This window comes from Gymnodraco acuticeps, unplaced genomic scaffold (assembly GCF_902827175.1).
Source record: "Gymnodraco acuticeps unplaced genomic scaffold, fGymAcu1.1, whole genome shotgun sequence".
Lineage (NCBI taxonomy): Eukaryota > Metazoa > Chordata > Actinopteri > Perciformes > Bathydraconidae > Gymnodraco > Gymnodraco acuticeps.
Genome location: NW_022990235.1, coordinates 2,008,348 through 2,032,064, shown reverse-complemented (window position 1 = coordinate 2,032,064; position 23,717 = coordinate 2,008,348). Strand labels below are relative to the sequence as shown.

General features: G+C 41.5%; 1 protein-coding gene across 4 annotated transcripts in view; it reads left to right on the top strand.

Moving 5' to 3' along the window:
- LOC117548084 (semaphorin-3F-like) overlaps positions 1–23,717 on the top strand; it is a 49,653-nt gene that overhangs the window by 5,672 nt on the left and 20,264 nt on the right. For all 4 annotated transcript variants that reach the window (XM_034219090.1, XM_034219089.1, XM_034219087.1 and 1 more), the window contains exons 3-4: positions 22,705–22,865; positions 22,951–23,013. In XM_034219090.1, the coding sequence (XP_034074981.1) occupies positions 22,705–22,865; positions 22,951–23,013 (224 nt within the window). The remainder of the gene's footprint in view (positions 1–22,704; positions 22,866–22,950; positions 23,014–23,717) is intronic.

Genomic DNA, 23,717 nt, shown 5'->3' with positions numbered 1-23,717 from the left:
AATAATATAAACATACATAGTCATTCATGCAAACACACATGTTTGAGCTGCCTCCGTTGTCTTTATCTGGCTCCTTCAAACAATGGTGAAGAGGCTGCATGTAACGGGCTACTGCTGGCTAATCACAAGAGAGATTGCTTGTTCTAATAACCCAGAAACCCTTCTGCTGTGAAGCTGAAACATTTCATTAATTAGCCATATTATCAGACCTCATTACAGGTTATAGTGCATTACATTACATGCATCATCAGAGATGTTAAACATAATGAGACATGTATTGCAAAGCAAAATATCCTTGGGAGATTGCCTTAAAGGTGGGGTAGGTACATTTGAGAAACCGGCTCGAGATCGCTAGAATTTGAAAATACACAACCGGAGAAAATCTGCCACTTCCTTATAGAGCCCCTCCTCCAACACACACGAACGCGCACATGACCAATGAGGGCACGAGATAAGTTTGTGCACAGATGGAAGGCTGACAGGCAGGTAGGCCATCCAATTATTTTAGCCGGGCCGGCTAAAATGATTGGTCGTGCTTTTTACAGTATTACGGCTTCCACAGATGACATTTTTTAATGGATTTTTTGTCAAAGCACTTCAAGATATTCATTGCTATCGGGATGTTAAGAGCATTCCATGGAATATAACAAAAAGTGTATCTCGAGCTGGTTTCTCAAAATTACCTACCCCACCTTTAATGTTATCAATCATTTATTGGTAATGCGCAATGATGAAAGTAATTGTCTACAGGGTCAGGTGCTAATGTTATTGCTTTGCCCAATGTACATTTATGTAGGGTATAAAGGTGGTCAATAATATAAAGGCTTCGGGGAATAGAGCTAGATTGTTTTTGCATTGTTTTACACCTGATGGTTTACATGGGGATTTTGTGTTGGCATGTTTGTCCTTAATGGAAATTATTATTCTGTTGCTGGGATCTTTTAAAGATAAAAGACATAGCAACAACCAATGTTTGGGCCTACCTACTGTACCAGCTGAGCTTGTTTACTTCCTTCCCAACAGATAGTCATCATCACAGCCTTTCACTGTCCCTGTCCTACATGTGCTCAATTCCTAGAACTTATGGAAGGAAGACTGCATTTTAGAAATGTCACTTAGTCACGTTGCTCCTCGTTTGACGTACATGGTCGCAGTTTGTTCTCTTGGTATGCATAAGACATGCAACATTGTAACTAGTGGCAAAGCAGTCCAAAGCTGCTTCCCTTCCCGATGATCTCCATTAGAGAATGTCAGGGCACTGAAAACATTTTCCACAGAAAATGTTTGGTGGCTGTGGCACGCAAGCCCGCAGCAATTACTACAATACTTTTCTACTTTCTCTCTAGAGATGCTGCCGGTGGATGAGGGGCAGAGCAGAGAGCAACTTCTGCTCTGCAGGATACATGCTGTCAAACTATGATTATTCAGGAGAGAAAAACAGAAGGCGACAGCTCCAGTGCTAAATATAGTGTCCTTCCTGTCTGTTTCTTTCTCTTTTTATCTCCCGCTCCTCCTCTGCCTCGTCGTCCTCCTCCTCTGCCTTTACTCTACACTCATACCCTTTCTATTTGCTTGTTGATAAGAGTTTGGCAGTGTGAGGTGAGGGAGGAGAGCACCCAGTGTGCCGCCCACAGCAGCTGTTTCTGTACACTCAAAATGGGAAAGGGGAGAGGGGGGGGTCTCTAAAATGCCCAGACTTTCCTTAAGAGGAAGACACAAAGGTGAGGGAGCAGGGGAATATATAAGGGAAATATAGGGGAGGAGTGGGTGGATGTATGTGCTGAAAGGTTTTCCATACCAGCTCAGCAAACGTGCCGTAAGTGCAGAAGTTATATCGCAGATCTGAAAGGAAATAATCTGTCTCCAATGTAGCTCTTTTTCTCGTTTTCACTCAATAATTGCTGGCTCCCCGACCCTTTTTTAAAGAGAAATGCATAGAGGAAGCGATTCACTAAGTGAAAACAGTTTGCAGCAAAATATTTCCTTCTTCTAATCGTTTTTCAAAGCTGGCAGCAGAGCCCATGCACTTGTTAATGCTGGGAATCTCCCCCTGCGGTGATACAAATGCACAACATCCACATGAAACCCTAATCACTCCGCTATTTATTATTCCAGACTCTAGCTAATAGGCATTTTAATCATAGATGTTATTATTTGTACGGGGGAGGAGCAGATCTACTTATCTCAGAATAAGCTTTTCTTCCTCTGGGTGATGTGTTGCAGCTACTAGCAAACATGCACAGTGAAAATATGCAGTAAGGATTGAGGGAAGGATGTTGGTATAGGACAAGAGGTGAACCTTTAGAGTGTGTTAAAAAGACTAATGTAATGTAATATTAGCTGTCAACACATATTTATTAGTCATGCAAACTACTATACTTTCACCTGCAACTTAAAACTAAGAACAGCATCAATGTTCCTCCTTTTGCAAATGCTTGTTTAGTGTAATGAAGATACTAAAGGTTTATATGACTTGGATCCTTATCATGCATGCAGAGTTCCTCATCGTTTGCTCTGATGATAGATAGATATATTCATTCCCATCCAGCTGCTCCAACTAATCACAGTCACCTAACAATGTATCCAGAGAATTTCAGGATTTTACTTTTAAACTAACTGTGTTTTAAGTTTTTTGAAACTTTGGAAGCTTTGGCACGCTCGATAAATAGCCCTTCCAGTTTTCTGCCTGTTGTGTAAAGGGGGGGGTGGTAGTAACATTCAGCAGCGGGTGAAACATGCTGTGATAAATGTGTGTGCGGTAGACGGTGTATCCTGGTGTAGGGCTGCTCAATTAATCGTATTTTAATCGCGATTACGATTATGGCTTGCAACGATTACGAAAACAACTTAATCGAAATAAAACGATTATTTTTGTATTATTATGACTTATTATTTTAAAGGTGGGGTAGGTAAGTTTCAGAAACCGGCTCAAGTGCACTTAAATTTGAAAGTACACAACCGAAAAGAATCCGCCCCTTCCTTTAGACTTCCTTACAGAGCACCTCCTCCAACACACATGAACGCACACATGACGTCAGCAGACTGGTGAAAGTGGCCGCCTGTTGCTGGCGAGTCATTGAAGTACTGCTGCAATGAACGCCCAATGAGGGCACGAGATACATTTGTGCGTGCACGAGATACATTTGTGCGTGCACGAGATACATTTGTGCGTGCACGAGATGGAAGGCTGACAGACAGGGCGTTAATCCAATTGGTTGGATTGGTCGTGCTTTTTACAGTATTACGGCTTCCAGATTTTTTTCAGTTGAATTATACTTAAAGTTCAGGGTAATCAACTGTTAAAAACATACTGTTAAAAAAAAAATGCTCAGTCTCTTTGTGTTTGGCTTCACCCAATACATTTTTGGATTGAAATCTGGCTGAAGATAAATGTAAGCTACAGTACATGAGGATGATGTCTCGATAATTGTTCTGAGTACTTTACAGTGCCGATAATGATTGAGGTGTGATTTTTAGTCATTATTAGAGGCAGGTTATTATGCAGGCTGTGATCAACCTAACCAACTGCAGGATGTTTGATGACAACATTAAGAAACAGAGACATTGTCATTGCTTTTACAAGAGAGTATTTTCTTAGGATTCATAGTGACGGAGAGTAATGGGAGAGTCTTTGAACATTCATGTCAAGTCCATATGCTTGCTGCCTTGTTTGTGTGTACATGCTTGAGTGTGCACACGCTTACAGAGCGTCTGTAAAGAGCTGTATGACACTGATTTGGTTGTGTTGCCATAGCAGCATCTACCTGTCACTCCTCACAAATCGAATCACGTTGAGATGATTTTCAACAGAGGAGAGAGGTGCAATGTAATCACAGCATTGTGCTTATTTCCCCTGATGTCTGCTGTCTCGTCTGCTTCAGGAGATCTTGAAGTGAAGCGGCATGGAGGCTTCAGGGCTTAGTTAAGACAAATGAGAAAAAATAAATTTGCTAAAACAATAGACTTTTAAAAGGCCACAGTGTGGTTTTGTGAAAGTGTGAAGGAGGGTTGGAGAGTTAAGTGAAGGATTGGTTTCTCTTGTTGGAGGCTCCAACCATGTCAACCAGATGTGGCTGAGGTATGGGAGTCGAGGGGAGGGGGTTTGTTGTAGCCCGGACTAAAATTAAGGTGACAGCGGGTCAAGGGCACCCCTCCACTTGTTTACTCAGATAGCTATCATTCATTATCATTTGTCTGTCAGTGTTGAGATCCTGTTACTGCAGTGCCTTTGACCTCGTTCAAATGGTGGCCGGTGTGAACACTTGTGGTGGGAAAACTACTGGGGACACACACTAGGTCATGTGGAGCTACATATACCGTGTGTGTATATGTAGTATAAGTGCAGGTAATGTTTATAAGAACTATGTCTGGTATTAGAGGAACAATATTGTATATTCATTAAGTCAATCATAGAATAAAGAAATACTTTTTTGACTAAACACCTCATTTTCTATCTAAACTCGCTCCAGTGATTTACCTTCTTCAGACTTTCAAGCACTTGATTGAAGTAAACCTTCACCGCCAACAATTTCAATAACAAGCTTATTTCATGTGGCTCAGTTTTATACTAGCAATAAGTGTATTATGAGTTTTTGATTTACTGACATTGAAATAACAAGCAAGAATTACCCCTACGCGAGTTCATAGTGTGTGAATAAGGTCACTGGCTTTAGCTTTGTGTTTAGTTTAAGGCAGAAACTAGGTCAGTGGTTTTGAAACAAGTGATTAGTCGGTCAATCATTTTGATAATAGATCAATAGTTTCTAAAGGACATTTATCATGGAAAAATGCAACATATTTACTTGTTTTAGCCTCTTAAATGTCCCTATTTGGTCTGATTTGAAGGTTTTTCACTGTTAATGTATTACATTTTATAGACTTACTCAATCATTTATTGATTTAAAAAAGTTATCAAAACATTGTACCCTTGCTGGACATGGAATAACGTTCCGTGGTGGAGAGCTCACAGTGTATGAAATGAATTGTTTTACCGGTGATGCAGGTGTTTCTGACGTACAGAGAGATCTGTGCAGCTATTGTTGGAATCTACGGGGATTTTTCGCAGCCCCATTACTTTAATGTTATCTGAATTTCACATGAGTGACTACAGCCATATTCCCCTCCTTATGGACACAGTCTGACATGTTGAACTTGGGAATCGTGTCTTGTTCCAGCTCAGACATCATCCGGGAGGAAAGGAGGAAGAGAAGCAGAAGACAGAATGACGGAGAGAGTCAGATAGGGAGTGCAAGAGCCAAAGTAAGGACTGTTAGGAAGATAGGGTGAGTGGAGGAAAATGTGAAGGGAGCAAAAGAGCAGACTCACACGGGGCTCTCTGAGAGTGCTAATGGACTACAGGGCATCAGTGTCAGGTTTGCTGTCTCAGCCAGAGCGTGGATAGATGGAGGGATTTGAGAATGAGAAGGAGTGTGGGAGCACAAAGACATTCTCAGGACAAATTGTGTGTCTGCTTCCCATTAGCGGTGTTAGAGTGTTGGTTGAGATGGTTTACCTCAGCTGGTGACTGCGTCTGACTGTCCAGCTCTGTGCCAATGCCCCGGCAATAACCTCTGCAAGAGTCAATGAAATGCTGACTTTATTCACACTTACAGATTGTCACAGAGATTGTCTAAGAAAAAGTGTTTTTGGCACGAACATTTGGACTAAATCCCAAAGTGCGTTGTGAACCACACATCTATTCATCAACATTAGAAACATGATGGGAAGCCAGAGTAAAAATATTTCCTTTTGCAGAGTGTTTATATGATCAAAGTAGTGTAGCTTGCTCTGTGCAGTTTGGCAAAGTTTTATGGGAAGTGTTTCCTTTTATAAATTAAAGGTCAAAGTTGTGTTTCAGTCAGTGTCAGCACCCACAACTTGAAGAATGTTTCAGGTGTGGGAGATTCAGACCATTCCATCAACTGGGCTGTGTGAACAGTGTATGTTGGAGAAAGACCAAGTAGCTGTCTATGTGATTATGGGAGAAATTAGGCCTGTGGTTGAGCCTGACCATGATCCTGTGGAAGGCTGCAGTAGTTGTGTCTCGCTATTGGGTTTTAAAAGCCGGAACATTTCTCTTCCTACTGCTGCTGCCGTCAGAGCTGTATTTCATATTTTACCTCAATCTCTTGCTTTCATACACCCTTCATACATTCCCTAACCCTAATTGGTGAAAACTGAGCCCTCAGTCAGATGCTAACATCATTACAAAGCCCACCTTCAAAGTTTGAGATGTACATGCTTGCTAAATAGCAACGCCTCCCTTGTCAGATTGATCCAGCTCCAATTGGATTTGTATTCCCCATGTTCCATTAGCTGCTGTGGCTTCGGGCAAGTAATGCCTGAGTTTGAAGGTCAGACCTCTGAGTGACATCACGCCTGTGTGGGCGAGAACCCCCTGAACCCATCACGTCCCGAAAGAACAAGAGAGAAGAGCCCAGAGGAGGAGGGAGGGTCAAATGTGGTGCAACATGAGGTTTCCAAGCCTTCTCTCTGGGTTCATGCTCTGATGGGCTTCCTGATAATGTGCTGATTGTGGAGGGGAGGAGATGGCCTCTCATCCCCGATCATTGTGGCCGTTGCATTGAGTGATGCCAAGATCCTTTTTTTTCTGTGTCTGCCCCTTTCACACCCCTTTGCCTCCACGCTTTGTTAGTCAGCCCTGTTCTCAGGAACCCTCTAGGTGTCCCTAATGGTATGTTGGCAGTGTTGTCCATGGTATCTGTGCCATATGTGTGTGTCTGTGTGACGGCATACATATGTATGAATGAGAAATAGGAGCAAGGGCCTCCTATGTTGCTGTTGTTTTTGTTGTTGTTGGTGTCGACGCCTCACTCATCCCCTTGAATGGACTGCTTGGTCTCAATAGAAGAGGGGCGTTTGTGTGGGCTGGGTCCATCATTCATTTACTTCATTCATGTCCCCGGGGTAGCGGAGGGGGAGTGGCATACAACACTGGCACGGCATTAACGCTCAAAGCATCTCTGGCTGTCCCCTTTCCTCCCTCTGCTCCCTCTCTCTTTCTGTCCCTCATCATTCTCGGCTCTCACTTTTCCTCCTCTTGGCACAAATGCTGAAGCAGTCATCGCTCAAAGCTTGGCTGTGATCCGGGGCTTTCATGTTCTGCAGGATTTCATGTTAGATGAATTGATGTGCTCCTCTGGACCATGCGCTCCGTCGCACTACAATGATGGAAGAGCACAGACGGCCCCTCGGAGGGCTTGGAGGAAGCGGCACCTCCTGGCACAAACACAAGAGACACAAACTTTTTCATCCACGGCTGACAGATCGAGTTTTAATGTGGTCCACTCAAACAGAGGAAACAAAAAGTGTCTTTTAACATTAGGAAGATATCCAACTTAAATGATGCTTTGTACGAGTGTAATCGCATTTACAAAGTATGAAAAGCTTAGAATTCATTAGTGTGGCTTTTGATTCTACCAATGTCACTTCCATAAAGAATTAGGGCCAAGTGTGAAATGTACCTTTTCACAACCATAGCCAGATTACATTGTCCTATTAAACCATCTATGCTTGATTAATTAGTCACAAACCTTTGCAATGCGTTTTTGAGCAAATTAGACCATAAAATCAACAGGAACCATACCACACTGCCTTCTGTAGTGTTTAACAGGATTGTTTAGCGTCACTATAAGCTATATCGGGAATGTTTATTTTGATTGCAAAGATATTTTATTATATGCAAAGTGTTGCTCAAATCCAGCAGATGAATTATACTTGTGCTGTTGTATTTACTTCTCGATAAACTACCAATATATTCATCACTGCATTAACAGGTATATCAGGAGTACAGTTAATTAATTTAAACATGCAACTGCTCCTGAAGTATTAAGTATCTTGTTGTGACATTATAAACATAATGCGCAACAAGTAATTCATTTGGTGTGGACTTCTTCAAGAAAGCTAAGTTTGCTCCCCCATATTACATCCGGTTTTGCTTTTAAGGTCCCATATTGCCCAGATTTCTGATCAGACTTCAGTCTGGGTAAGAATGACAATAGGTGTCTCTAAAGATTGTATTGCTTTTCAAACTAAAAGCATGTTATCTCTATACTAAAAATCGTGAATTTGCAATGAACACAACGACGATGTTCACCATCAAACCCAAAATTAAAATACAGAATTAGCTTTGAAGATGGCTTCTAAAACTCTGTTTGAATAATAGCCTTTTGCCGCTTTAATACATGTTTTAGTGCAGGAGCTGATTGTGTGACGATCAACAGATAATCTTCAGCACTCCAAACACTTTCTTGTGTTTCTTAAGATGATCATAAGCAGACTGCTGGAGAAGCTACAAGAGAAAATAAAACTAAACCATCAATCCCCAAGAAAAAGGAAGAAAAAATGTCTGCTGTCCAGTTTTGATTAATAAAAGACAGATAACAAATACAGAATAAGGGAGTGTGAGAGAGCAAAAGAGGTCATTTGAAGAACAACTATTTCTTTTCATTCCTGGTGTGGATCACTCTCTGTTTGGTTGCCTTATCAGTGCCGAGTGGATAGCTAAGCACTGATTTATGAGAAGGTATGAAGGCGTAAGATAAGAGGGTTTTGAGCCTCCATGTGTCCGTGCAATCACTGGCCTCCTTCAACCCCCTGTGTGAGGACGGATGGAGGGACTGTGACTAAGATTTCCCTCTGTCACGCATGTTGCCTCCTAACTGATAAGACTCTTTCCTTCCTCTAATTTTTTTCTCTTCATATCCCGCTATCTTTCTTCCACTCTCCAATCAAAACAGGTACTTCCAGCTAGCACCTTCTTTTGTGTGTGAGCATCCTCCTTTTGGATGTTTAAGTACAGACTTGTTGCTTTCAGTGCAATTGTGAGCCTGAAGCCAAATAGCTAGGAATTGATAGATCCTACTCTTTGAAATGGTTATGAGACACTACCTCAATGGTTTTGAATGTGTTGCATTATCACTGTTAAACTGTTGGAAAGGTAATTTCAATATGTCTTATCTATCTCCATTTGTGTGCATACTTAATCTCAATGAGCAGAACTGCCAACATCAACATGCATGGGAAATCAAAGCCACTTTCTGATTTGCTGTTGGTATTTGGGTGCATGAACAGCATATACTTAGTTGCCAATGTCATGCCTGGTGTGCAGTTAATGCTGTGTAGTATTGACATAAAGGTTTTATGAGAACCGGAGTCCTTGATGTGATGTGTGTGTTATCTCGTTTAGTTTTTTTCCCCCAACTTGTACTTGCTTCCTGCTTCTTCTTGAATGATTGTTATGCTACTTTGTCTTTTGTGTCTGCAAAACCTTACCATCCAACCCCATAATTACATTTTGAAAAGTATATTTACATATATATATATATATATCATTTATTACTAAAAACAATCATCCTCTCCCCACTGCCCCTAAACAGCCGTACTCTGCCGACCCGTATAGTCGTGGGTGAGAAGAAGGTCGCAGGGTCACTGAGAAGGATGTCCCATCTGTCCATCAAACATGAAAGCAGCCAAATCAACAGGCGCTGGTGTTTTGAATGGGAGGGGTGAGAGCGTCAGTCAGCAAAGGGAGTAAAAAGGCTGTGGATTACACAGACAGACAGTAATCTATAGGTCTGTCAGTCTGTCACTCAGCCTGACCTTGAGCAGCTTTGCTTTAATTGCAGGCTGGGTTGTGAGAGTGGGGCCTGCCTTTAGCAGACAATTCACATTATCCATTTAAGTTGTAATGGCTGCCAACGTGTTTCATCTTGAATGGCATTTTCTTTGCTTTCAAAGCACATATTTAACCTATTGGAATGTAAATGGTTGATTTAGCCTGTAATTATTTGCTGTGAAGCACCCTCATTTTTAAGTAATGCAGGCCTCTCCTGCTTGGAAAGACCAACGCATGCAACATTCCTCTGGTCACATTGTTGAGTCAGTGCTTCCTTTTACGAGGATACTTGAACAAACATAACTCCAATGCCGAAGTTGACTGCTACCTTGTGAGAATACACTTCAATGCCCCACCTGTTGCTGTTTTCTGCAACTGTGCCACTTACTGCTTCCTTCACACCTCTGAGCAGCTCAGCTATCACCTTGTCAAATTATCGCTGAGACCCTTTGACCTACAAACAAGACAGGTGGCATATGATGATGAATTGCAAATGGAAACAACATCTATGAAATGTTTGGCAAGTTTGCATCACTGCAACAATGTGGCCTCATATAATCTTTTACTCCTGTCATTACAGTTTGAATTTGTTTTTAGCACTCCCACTGTTTGTGTTCCTTTCTTCCCCTTCTTTCCCCACTTCAGGTCCACTTCCGTCCGTCCCCACTGCCATCATCTCACAGCATACAGCCACTCTTCCACTTAGAATAGATGAATACCCTTGACTGACAGTCATCATGCCCCACTTTGTTTTCTCCACTTTTCTGCTCTTTTTATGCCAAACAGACAGACAGATAGCAAATGGACAAGTTAACATGGATGCTCTGTCACTCACAGCATCCAGTCAGCTTATTCTCACCAGTTGGTCTCCCTATTTTCTTTCTCACCATCTTTCCTGCTGTGATTCATTGAATGAGTCAATTCAATCTCTGTGTGTGTGTGCATTGGTCTTTTGTGTGACTGTATTGACTGTATGAAATGCCTTGCTTGTAAATGTACCACATTTAAAACAGTTGCTGTTGAAGGAAGACAAATACAAAAGATAGTTTTGATGAAAGGACTGACCGGGATGTTTTTCTGCAGTCTGCTCCAAATATCTGTTTGCACACAGTTTTTGCCGTTAGACCACAGCTCTCTTCGTGCCAACAGAGAATCAGCAAAGAACAAACATCCAGATGAAGGAACTGCTTGTTCTGTGAAGTATTTGGTGATAGAGGATACTTAGAATAAGCAGAGCCAGTGTTGGGCAAAAACACAAGAAGTGAAACACTAGCAAGTAATAGCTCACATTGTGTGGCTCAAGCTGCTTTCACCCAGGCCATAAGAAGAAAACATAATATTGTTCCTGAGCTACTTCCAAGTAATACCAGCTCAGGAGTTACCTGTGATAACGTGTCAGGTAATATCGTGTTTTTTCTGTTTGAGAATATTCTCAAGAACGGTCAGAGCATGTTGCTAGTTAATTTATTTTTCTTAGACAAGCTTGTGGTTGCAGAGCTTAAGAGACTGGGAAGGCAGAGTTTGTGCTCGGAGTGTAATTACCTTCAGAATTATCTTATGAGGTCAATGCCGTATTGATCTGTTGGTTCTCCCGGGCCACTCGTAGATGGATTACTAGAGGAATGTTGTGTTTGATTATTTGCAAAGAACAATTTTTTAGAGAATGTGTTTTGAATAATCTTACATTCTTGTACGTCTCAATCAACCAAGACTTGGAGTGGCAGCCACGGAACATATTATTATTTTGTTGAATATCTCTATCTGAGAAAGTACAGAAGTGAGTTTGGTTAGAAATAATCTTCTGTTTTGAGAAACAAGACCAAGCTAACATTAGTATGCTCACATCCTCCTAATGACAGTCTATAATAATGTTTAGCAATTCTAATGTTCAACAACTGAGTTTACCATATCATTCTAATATTTGCATATGAGCACTGAACAGTGGCTAACAGAGGATTGCAACAGAGACAGATGGGAATGTCATTAGGATGATCATTTTTGGTCTTAAAGAACATGTTGACCTGATGATGGCACTTGAAGTAAAGATAAGGGATAACCATAGTTATCACAATTCAGTGTCTGAATTACATTTCTCTGTTCTCAATCTAAGTGTACATTGTCTGGAAACCTTGAATGTCTGTACCAAATGATGTTCTTATCCAATAGATGCTGAGATATATGCCAATGTACAATAAGTGAAAACGTTTACCTGCTGATGACGGTATCAGGAAACGTCAGAAGATCAACAAAGTTACTGGAATTCATCCTCTGGAGACCATGGATGTCTGTACTGAATTTCACTTGAACCCATCTATAAGTAAATTATGTTTTAGTTTTTATTTAAGTGGTGGACCAACCAACCAACAGCTGATCTTATGGTTATGCATGCCTGTCACAGTCTGTGTGGCAAAACTCCCACTCGCTATCAACTGAGCACAAAGCCTGTCAGACAGAGAAGCAGGACCTCGCTGCAGGCCCAGACTTCAACTCCCCATCTGAGGACTATTCCACGCTGCTCAACAACCAGCCGCCCGATTGTCGAGCATTATCTGGTTGTCCCGCGCCTGTCATATAGCATTAGTGCACGAGCCTCGACCCGGGATCTACGCTGACACCTACCTGGTTGGGGGTGACCCTGCTTTTGTCGAACAGCCACGTCGGGTCAAGTGGATGTATGCAGCCGCAGGGAATGCAGTATTATGTTGAACGTGCAGGAGCAGATGGACACTCGCCCATTAGTGGCTTGCAGTATGATAACACCACAGATACTGGTTACCCCGGAGCTCAACTGGCTGCCCTGGCTGGCCATTTAGGGCCGAGAGCACATTTATATTCACATCACAAACCTCTAATTGACCATCTTGTTTCACTGCCAATATACTGTATGATTATACGCACAAGGCATGTCCTGAACAATGCAGTGCATACAACAAAGGAGACTAAATGTCCATTTCACAAATATTCCATATGCCAGACCTGAGTTTATTTAATGGATTTCCATCCGACATTTGCAAAATCACCCAAAATGTTTTCAAGCTCAACACATTCGAAACATGTGCCCCATCTCTACTCTACGGGTGGCCTGTTTGTTGAAGACACACTAGAAACTTCCCAGTTCAGCTTGAGCCAGTGGCTTTGGGGGCTTGTCATCTTTCGTTGTCTCCAGGGTAGCTGACAAAGCGCCACATGGTGTGTTGACAGAAGAGTCATTCATTAAAATAACATAAACGCCATTAGCTGGGAAGCAGGAATGAAATGCCATGTTGAGTTGTTGCTCCTTGTTTGAATATGTCAACATGTAACACCCTCTCAAGTAATTTTGCACATTAGCTAATGGAACCACATAACCACAGACTTTTTATTTTGTCAACTTTTGAACATTTTTAGTTTTGCTCAACATTTCAGAAGAGGGATATCTGTTTTAAATCAAATCAAATCAAGTTTTATTTATATAGCACATTTTTAAAACGATTTTTGGTCGAGCCAAAGTGCTGTACATACAGTAAGAAATATTTACAATAAGGACACTTTACAACAAATACAACAGCACAGTTTGTAAAGAATATCAGTATGAGAAAACGACACCCTCTGTCCTTAGACCCTCACATTGTACAAGGAAAAAAATCTCATTAGACGTGACTCTTAACCACTCTTGTTAACTCTTTCTTCATTCTAGAGTTAAATCCTTTTACTAGGTGAAGCATTTATAAGAAAATACATCATCACTGAGCACATCATGCATAAATCACCCTGCTTCTTTTACCTGCGGCATGCTGGGTGTTAAAGAAAGAGCCGTGTGTTATCTCAATGCGTTGGTATGCAGACAAGGTATAGTGGATGCTGGCAGGATCAGACAAGCTGAGGTAAAGGAAAGGTGTCAGAGGAAGCTAGGTGATAAATCAAAATAACATTTACCAGGCATACTCAGGGAGATTTGAGATGGATGTGGATGCTATAAATGTGGGATATTTAAATAATCCATACAATGTTCTGGATGGTGCAAGGCTGGCGGACATGTTCAAACAACCTGAAGAAGTAGATGCAGGACAGGGAAAGTGATAAATGATTGTTGTGATATTTGTTTCCCCCTCACTCTTCACTTAGAGGTCATTTAGTTTTATTTTGTGAAACAGAGGAAGCAGCATTTTTGTTATCTGACTTTGGCAATCGCCTGGTGTGAATTGAAAATCATCCAAATGAATGCTTTATTGAAAAAAGGAAGAAAATAATAAACAAACGATTGAACCCTTACACATACAAGCACAACAGTGGTGTCTTTACTGATCTACAGTTTTCCCTAACCCTATCTTGCTGGAACCACCGCTATTATCAAGATCAGCTTGTTTGAGCAACATCTAGGTCCCTGTTAAAAGACATCGATAGCCTATAAGAAACAAACCATGAACGGCATTCTCTAGTGTCAAAGCCCAATGATTTGTAGACCCATCCATCCACCTCAACTGCCTCCCTCTGTAGAATTTGTGGCTTAAAAACAACATCTCACAACATTCTCCTTTACTTGAAGTCCCATGGCTAGTCCTTGGGCATTTCCTGGGATGACATTCTGTCCATGGTGTGCCATAAATTGTACACAAGCATTTACACTCAAACAACACACCAACACCTGACCAATTCCAGAGCATCTGAACCAGCACCATCGGGTCACAGGTACTTTCCAAAGGTCTTTGGAGTCAACAACACTCATCCATTATTGTTTGAACATAACTAACAAGCTAGAGGGATATGAACTGTTCCTTCCTGCCTACAAGCACATGCTATTTTGTATCTATTCCATTTACATAAATACAGTTAAAAGCGAGCATCTTGTATACCTGTAGAAAATAGTGCTCATTTGCTTTTGTTAACCTATAAATGTAAAATGTGGCACCAGGCTTCTTAACTGCAGGCATGTACCATCTGTTTCACATGTGCATTAGGCTGTTAGTGTATATATATATATATATTGGCCCCTTGACCGCAAAATCTTGCTTCCTCATTACTTCTTCCATCCTCCTCTTCACTAAACACAACTTTTTAGAACGTCTCTCTCCTCTTTTTCCACTCCTGCCCTCTACCTCAGCTGGGGGCTGAGATCTTAATCAGTGTTTTTGCGTATTTGGGCACACAATCAGGGTCTTTTGTCCTCCATCCAACTCATGATTCAGATTTGAGAGAGCCTCTGTGCCTTTTGTGTTTTCTGCCCCTTCAGCAGCAGCAGAGGGGATCTCAGTCTCTGTTGGCTGCACAGAGACGCTCTCTCAGAGTTCGACTCAGAGTTTCCATGGCTCTCTCCTGTCTGCTTTGATAAATGAAAGTTCTTAGGGTTGCTGTCAGGCTGCTCTGCCCTTGGGACTCCTCCCTCCTTTCTCACTTCTCCACCATGCCATTTGCTGTTGCGGGGTGAAAAATGACCTCAAGGAATATAGTGGATTCTCACTGCTGGACTGGAGAGTGGAACACTCGAAGAGGGAGGAGGTGGCTTTGGTCCCCAGTGGACCCTGAGTCAACACTTGCTGCTAATGGTCTCTCTAAATGTACCTCCTAATTACCCCCTCTTATTGCCCCCAGCTAGCAACACTCTGGCCATGACCTTGATACACAAGGAAGCAAGAGGCCATGCTTTAAAATATTTTCTTCAGTTCTGGTTAGAATCAGTCAGACAACTAGACTTGTCAACATCTTGGCTCAGGAACTATTTCCTTAAGTTATTTTTTGGGCCAGAGATTGCTTTTATTGGTAGATAAAAGTGTTGAAAGGAGGGATACAGAGGGGAGGACATTGCCTTTATAGTTCTACGTGCCAAAGTCAAACCAGCGTACTGGGCAGCATATGCCTCATATGGGCTACCAGCAATAACCACTGAGCTATCTGACGCCAAAGTATGCAAATTGAAACACTCCCAGTAGGACTGAGGATTAGGAGAAATCCATAAGTAAGAATGAACAGACTCCCCTGAGAAGGCATTGTGCATCTGGGTGTGTGTTGGTGCAGCTGACAGAGGGAGAGTATTTGTGTGCCAGGCCAGAGGTCAGCCCGGGAGTGGAGGGTTTTTCACTTATTCACACCAGCACTATCCCATTATTCAGCCATTTCCATAATCCTTCTAACCTGTGTAGTCCCCGCTGACCGCCGCCGCCCTGACCAGCTCGCTGCAAGCGACAGCACAGCTACAACAACAAACACAGCTATATCATCATTACAGCCGCTCAAAGCATCTGCACAACCCGACATTCACACAAACACTTCTGCAAACAATGGCCTGCCATAGGCCCAGACAGCGCCTTGGGATAGAGCATTTTATAAACAAAGTAAGGAGCCAACCAGTGTTTTTCATGATCTCCAAAATCCAGAGATTAGTGTTATTAAGAAAGAGAGTCAGGCAGACTTGTAAACTGATTTGATATGGCTTTATAGTAGCAGTGTAAATAGGATTTGTAATTTTTCTTGGTACATTAAATGTTTATTTTGTGAGGAAATGGGAAGCTATGCTTAAGTATTGAACATTTTAGGGCACTTAAAGGTGGGGTAGGTAATTTTGGAGAAACCAGCTCGAGTGCGCTAGAATTTGAAAATACACAACCGGAAAAAATCTGTCACTTCCTTACAGAGCCCCTCCTCCAACACACACGAACGCGCACATGACCAATGAGGGCACGAGATAAGTTTGTGCACAGATGGAAGGCTGACAGGCAGGTAGGCCATCCAGTTATTTTAGCCGGGCCGGCTAAAATGATTGGTCGTGCTTTTTACGGCTTCCACCGATAAAAAAAAAAGTATGGATTTTTTGTCAAAGCATTTAAGATATTCATTGCTATCGGGATGTTAAGAGCATTCCATGGAATATAACAAAAAGTGTTTCTCGAGCCGGTTTCTCAAACTTACCTACCCCACCTTTAATGCATCCAACTATATTACCAAAAAATTAAATAAAATCATTTTTGTTTCACTATACAGCAGCAACAATAAACATATCATACCTTTTTGAAACAGCTGCCACTACTAAAGTAATTATTTCCCCATTTTCAGAGATTTCTTAGGAAGTGTTTTTTTCTCTCCTCCTATGCTCTCCTCAACTCCTCAAAACATCCCAATTAATTTTCCTCAGTATCATGACCACCCTGCTCTCTCCTGACCCAGCTCGGAGCAGGCCCCCTGCCTGACCCCACAGAGATAATCCTGGGTGTATAAGGAGGCCAAGGAGGAGCTTTCACCCCAGACCCCTCGTGTCCTTTAACCTTTCACCTGCGGCCCTCCAGAGCTACTGATGGCAGCTGTCTGTAGCACTGAGTGTTAAGAGAAAAAGTATTGTTAGTATTCATATGAATGCTTTTAAGTCACACTGCCTTTTGGCTTGGTCTTCAGATAATTATTTCTCTCTGAAAGTTTCTTGACTGTTTTTTTTCTAAAAAAATTAAAACTAATAATTTACTATACTCAATCCTTTTGTCCAATGGGTGAAATATTTTTGATTAACGTGCCTTGATCTTCCCATATCTGTACATTATCCCCCTGTATCCTTCTAATGACTACATATACAGTATAATATTCACTTGTGACGGCTGGGTTTGCAGACCAGACAAAGTGAAGAAACTACATGACCTTTCCTGTCGGTTGAACCAGAGTTCCTTCTCTGCTCCCTTGTGCTTTAATTAACCTTTCCTGTCATCCGAAACAGCCAAAGTAGATTTGTTATAAGCTCTCGTTGCCACTCAGGAAGCAAACTCGCTACTTAAATTGATCTTTCTCTGCTCTTGATTTGTGCAGTGGGAGACAGGTGTGCCTGATTTGATCTAAGGATCAGAGAGCTCTATTCATATTCCTATGTGCACACACTAACACACACAGTGTATCAGTGGCAGACGAGCGTGAAGAGCATCTGAGTGACAGCATCCGGAAGCTCAGAGATAAGACATGATCTGATGCCAATTATTTGTCCTTGACAGGCACAGGTAAGCAGCAATCAGCTCCAGTGACATGTGTTCTGAGTCAATAGTCCTGGCCCCAGTGGGTGGTGAGAGGCTGATTATGAGGTGTTGAACAGAGGCAAACATAAAGCTGGGACAGGCTGGGCTGATAAGGCTTCCCACTGCTGTTCAGCCCCTCTGGTATCAGCAATGACCTCTGCGTCCTGAGCGCTTACACCTCAAAAGATACATAAGTGTCAGACACTCAGTATGCACTTGGGATTTGCACTATAGACAAGTGTACTTTCAAGCCTTGATTGTATGAGTTTACAATACAGATGAACCAAAAGTCCTTAAACTAAAACAACTGGGTTTGGATACAAATTATTGGATAAGGTCAGAAAAGATTTTTAGAACTGTTTAACTAGTACTGAAATGTTGCGAATTATACTCTTTTTCCGAGAGTTGGATGAAAAGATCAAGGGGGTAAGATGAGTTTGTGAGTAGCTAGAGTCCCGAAACTATTGGTTTAACTTGTTATAACGGAAGCAGAAGGAGAAATGTAGCCTGTCTCTGTTTGAAACAATATAAATGGAGAGTTGCGTCTTACGAGGGGTTTGCGGTCATTTTGTTTTCGTAAACCTTTTTTTGCCTGACTGACACAACATTATGGAAAGGATACGTTTTTCTTTACCTTTTAGCTTACTCCAGTATGTTATGTGATTTGTTGCTGGAGAATAACGGTGCAAACCGGAGTGAAAGTTGGAGAGTGGATTCCCAGTGATTAGTTTGTTGTGTTGGAGTACAGGAAGTACAGCTTTAGTGTTATTCAAAAATATTTTTTAAGGTTTTTGTTGAATATTTATAGCTGATTTAAAAAAAGCAATGGGATTTTATACTGACAGTGCGGAATTTCCCTTAGCAATTACATTGCAGCACGACTGGCGTCTGCAGAGTTCTCATTCGATAATAGACTTAATTTAAAAATGTTGTCCCCATTAAGCACTTAGACACAAAAACATGGGTAAATAGGGTTTAGTTTGAAAAATAACATTAACCTTTTAATGTAGAGACATGAAAGGGGTTTTGATCATGTAATGTAATGCAATGATGCAATTTTTCCATTACTGACACAAACAGGAAGTCGCTTGTAGAGGCAATGTTTGTCCCTCACTTGATAAAGAATATATGCTTAGGGACACATGCTTGGCTGCAGAAAAGCTTCAGCAAGGTGGGGACCACACCTCTACTTACGAGAATGGGAACATGAGTAGATTGGGGAATTCAGACAACATACCAGGAATGCCTGGGCAGGTATGTGTGTTGTTCTGCTGCCTGCTTCCTCAGAACCCCTTATCATACACACACACACACAAGCACACACACACTGGGAGAGAGAATGGGAGATCTGCGGGGCTGATAATGACATGAAAATAAGTGGCAGCAGTGTCTGAGCGCCGGGTCTTTCGACATCTCCTTACCGATTTAAGGCAGAGGTCGCTCATATCCCTTTGAGGCTGACCCAGAAAAACCACGCCAAAGTACAACTCTTGGCCAAAAGGCTTGCATACCTTGGCTGTAGAACAAAGCGGAGAGTGACCACAGTGCAGAGGGGTCACATCAACAGGTGGACAGACTGCAGGCTCAATTTACCAGCAGATGTTATTCATATTATTGGGCAGTGGTAGGAACAGATTGGGTTTTATTTATAAAAAAAAAGAAGGATCTTCAACAAACCAAAATTCCACACACACCATAAAAAAAGACAATTTCGATCTGTCTGCCTGTAATCTGGTAGTGATTACAAAGATCTTGCTGGGAAACTGTGATAAACACCAGATCCTGTGGTCTTTAGAGACAGACACTTGTACCCTATCATCTCTGAATTTACTAGCTGGTTATAAATTCAACCGTTTAACACTATATCAAGGCTGTTTTTTTCTGTTACACTTTCCTTGGCTTCAGAGGCATGCCTAATTTAGGTTGAGCTTCAACACACAGGAATGCTTCTGAGAATGTGAATTTGTGCTGACAATAGAGCGTATGAGTGCTTTGAGGTGGACTGTTATCATGCCTCACTCCTCCTTATCTCACCACACCACAGGCATCCATAGGAAAATGTGTTTTAGCATGTCTCGTCTGTCTCGCAAAGATGTGGCATTTCATGTTCACCTATTAGATGGCAAGATGAATAGAGTTAATATATACTATAACTACAATGGAGTCATTGTTCATTTGCTGACAGGAAATGTAGTCTTGATGTTGGATTTAAATGGGTTTTTAGAATGAGTCCCTTGTGTTTCAGATGATAGGAAATGATTTAAAGTGACAGGCTTTTCTTTTTATCTCATGATTCCCCCCATATCATCCCATTCAATGTGATCTGTGATTAAGTGTTCACCCACACCCCACTAATGACATACTGTTTTCTGCGTTTTGTCTCACACCTATTTACTACCATTAGAGTTTGGACCTCACTTCCTGATGTATCTTATTTTCATGAAATGTGGATAATTCAGGTCATTTTTGACAAGATGACATTAGGTCTGCTCCAAAAGTGATATTTTTTAATTAGGCTGATATTGATTCTGTTATCCCGAACGGAGCTTGGCTAGAGTAGAGGGAGAGAGATAAAATGTTGTCAGATGCTTAAAGTCATTTACTGCTAACTGATAATGTGATTTGACAAATTATTATTTGTGACGTATTAGCTTATCTGTCTGTCTGCCTGTCTAGTCGGTCTTGTCTGTCTGTCTCTCCGCTCTCATTGAACTTTACTGTGACCTAACCGCTGTCGAACTTGTGACAGTCAGTCACCACCGGCAGGCTGTCATTTAGATGGCACAGTGTGAATATGAGTCTTGAGGTGATGAATATGGATGTCAGCTGGTGACGTTTGGTGTTCCTGAAGCTCAGTATTGTTGGACTGCTGGGCTGAGTGTGTGGCTGACAAGTAGACAAGGACGAAAAACGAGACAGAGAAAGAATGGACATCTAGTATTTTAGGATGTCCTCTGTGTTCTTGTGTGCGTGTGTGCACTGTTTTTGCACAAGCATAGATTTCAGGACATTCAGTGGGGGGCTGTGATTCATCATCATGTTGCTGTCACCGCCCGCACCATGTCCTACTTTAATGTGCTTCTGCATACACTCTGGTCTAGGGCTGAGTGAAGTGGTTACAATCAATATCAAATAAAGTTATAATTCTTAACATTTCAGTTTCAGTTGATTTGGCTCTGTACATTGTTACTTGTTGTTATAACAAAGCAATTCATTACTACAGCGGACACTTGCAATCTACTGTACATTGCATACCCTTTGACTTCTTAACAAAAAAAATGTGTGTTTCACCATTTGAATATTTTTAATGTAAACTAGCAGCAGTAGGAAATGTTATATTCTCTTGACACATAATGCTTCCAATGCAATAAAAGTGCATAACTGTCCAGGCCTACTAAAACTATCTGTCCATGCGAGTGGGAACCAGCATTACAGTATGTGTGTTAGGAGGCAAATTATGAGCATGACATGGGTGACAGCCATGTCTATTCCTATTTATTACCTTATCCGACCCACTGTGATGCTGCAGCGTGACGGCAGAATTTAATATTTCCTGAAGGAGCTCAGGGGCTCTCAGATGGAGGATTCATGTCAGCATTTCAAGATATCCTGTGCAGGTGGAGAACATCATGCTGCCTTTTACTACCAGTGAAGTAACAAGACATTTTGCTTCCTCTTGGTCAGGAAAAGCAATTTGAGTCTTTCTCAGCATCAGAGGGTCTCAAGGAGAACAGAAGGGGCGTTTGTCTGGTCCCATTGAAGTGGAACATGGACAGCCCCTCTATCTGGTCCTCTAGGTTTCTCTGAAAACAGAACAGCTTAAGTACAGGCTCAACTTTCTCAAGCATAGTTTTTGAAAGAGAGCAAGAGAAAGACAGACCTCCTATCAGATTCTCTAACAGCTCGGGAGGTAAGGGGAGGACCCGGAGGAAAAGCTGCTTTCCGTCCACCAGATCTCCACTTATCTCCCCACACACCCAGAGTGTAACTTAAACTCACCCACACACACCCGCCATGTGCCCGAGTGGTATGTGAGCCATTTGAAGTTAGTTAATGTCAGAATATATTTTACGGGGATTTGGAGGAAAGGATGTGGCAATGTTATGCATGATGTGAGGCCAAGCCCAGGATGGGTTGGCATCTTCTCTGCTGCAGTTGAAATGCAGAATTCACAAGAGATCCTGTATAGGCCATCAGCTCCAACACAGCTCCACAGAATTAAACAATTGTAATGGAAAAAATCTGAATGCCATATCCTGAAAATGATGTACTATTGGAGTTATTTAAGTAGAGCTGCAAAGGCTGATCGATTTGCAGAAGCCAAAACAAAGAAATAATCCTAAACTATTGTGATCATGCAAAAATGAAAAAAAACGTTCTTCTTAGCCTCTTAGATATGGGGATAAACTGCTTTTAAAGACATTCAATTTGACTATTTTCATTATTGTATAGATTAAATGATGAATTGAGTAAAGTATTTACAGATAAAACGATAAAAAAAATGTTAATTTTAGCACTAAATAGAATCCAAGATGTGCAGCATAGACGCCACTTTAGCAAAGGCCACAATGGATGGTAATGTAGAGTTCTCTTGACACTTTAATGCTTCCATACATCAGGAGGTGATTTATGTTTTGTCTGATGCCTTTCAGACTCTTGTGAGATTTACTGTAGGCCTTCTTGCCTTTGTCAAAATGTTATAACTAGATTTAGCATGTCCATAACCCCATAATGGCAAGATGTAATTGTAGAACTGGAGGGGAACAAAGCACCAACAGCTTCTGTAAATGAGTTTAGAAGAGTCTGGGGGAAGATTTGGAAAACCATTAGCATACTATCATGACATCATCATCATACAGTGTGTGTGTTTGTGGTTTAGATGTTTAAAGTAAATGGAGAGAAAATCACCTAAGTACAAAACTAATTATAATTTATTTTCACTTTTTTCTTTGTGCCAAAAGTGAGCAGCCTACACTCTTCTCTTGTGACCATGCCTGTGGTTTGTGTTTCCCAATTTGTATTTTATGTTTTTCTACTCCAGTGTTATAGGCACAGCTTGAAAGGAAAACTATTTATTTAAATACTCCGTTTGTCTCTTTGCAGAATTAAAGTCTACCGGCACCGCTCACACCTTCTCCTTTTTGCTGAACTCTACCGACTATCGGATCCTTCGCATGGATGAGGACCACGACCGCATGTATGTGGGCAGCAAAGATTATATCCTCTCCCTGGATCTGCATGACATCAACAAGGAGCCGCTCATAGTAAGAAATGTCCCACACAAACATTAGTCCTGGCTGAGCTCCGTACAGGTTTACATCTGACCAGCTTGTTGATCTCTCCCCTCAGATCCACTGGCCCGTTGTCCCCCAGAGGAAGACTGAATGTGTCCTGTCAGGGAAAGACACCAATGTAAGTATTCAAGTAGCATGATATCAAATGAGTGCTGATTTGGATGTATTGAAAAGATTCATAATATGTTTTACAAATTATATTTTGGTATTTAGAATATTAGTCTAAGATGTCCCATTGAGCTCCTGGAGAGTCGGCTCAATGTGGGGTTTTTTTTGTATATCTTTACGATTTATTTTTTTACATATTTAATGAATAACAAAGCTATCAACAGATGAGGCTTTAATTAAAAGTCCCATGCTGGTGACCTTGACTTTTTGGTAGATCTTCCATCAAGCCTTATAGGCAATTCATCAAGACCTGTAAGGGTGACAGACCCCCTAATGTGGCAGCTAATAAAAGCACAGCTGAAAACTAGCGTCCCTTTTGACCTGCTGCACATTTTAACATCATTTCATCTGGTGATATCCTTTTGGAGAAATCAAGAGTGAGATTTTAGTGTGTCTTTTAGGATTTGAATGAAGCAGTAGGGTCAGTGGGGGACATTTTAAAGCTTCTTTCAGTGTGCGACTTGCTGTGAAGCTCTTATTTACTGTCAAATCCCTGATTGCTGATTGCATACAGCTGCCGCCAATTAAGCTCTAGCAGGAACTTGGAACATGCGACATTCAGTTATCTCCGTCGGGAGCTGAAAACATATTCCAAACACCGGCTCACATATCTCATACATTTAGATATTTCTAATTAATTTTATCATAATCTTA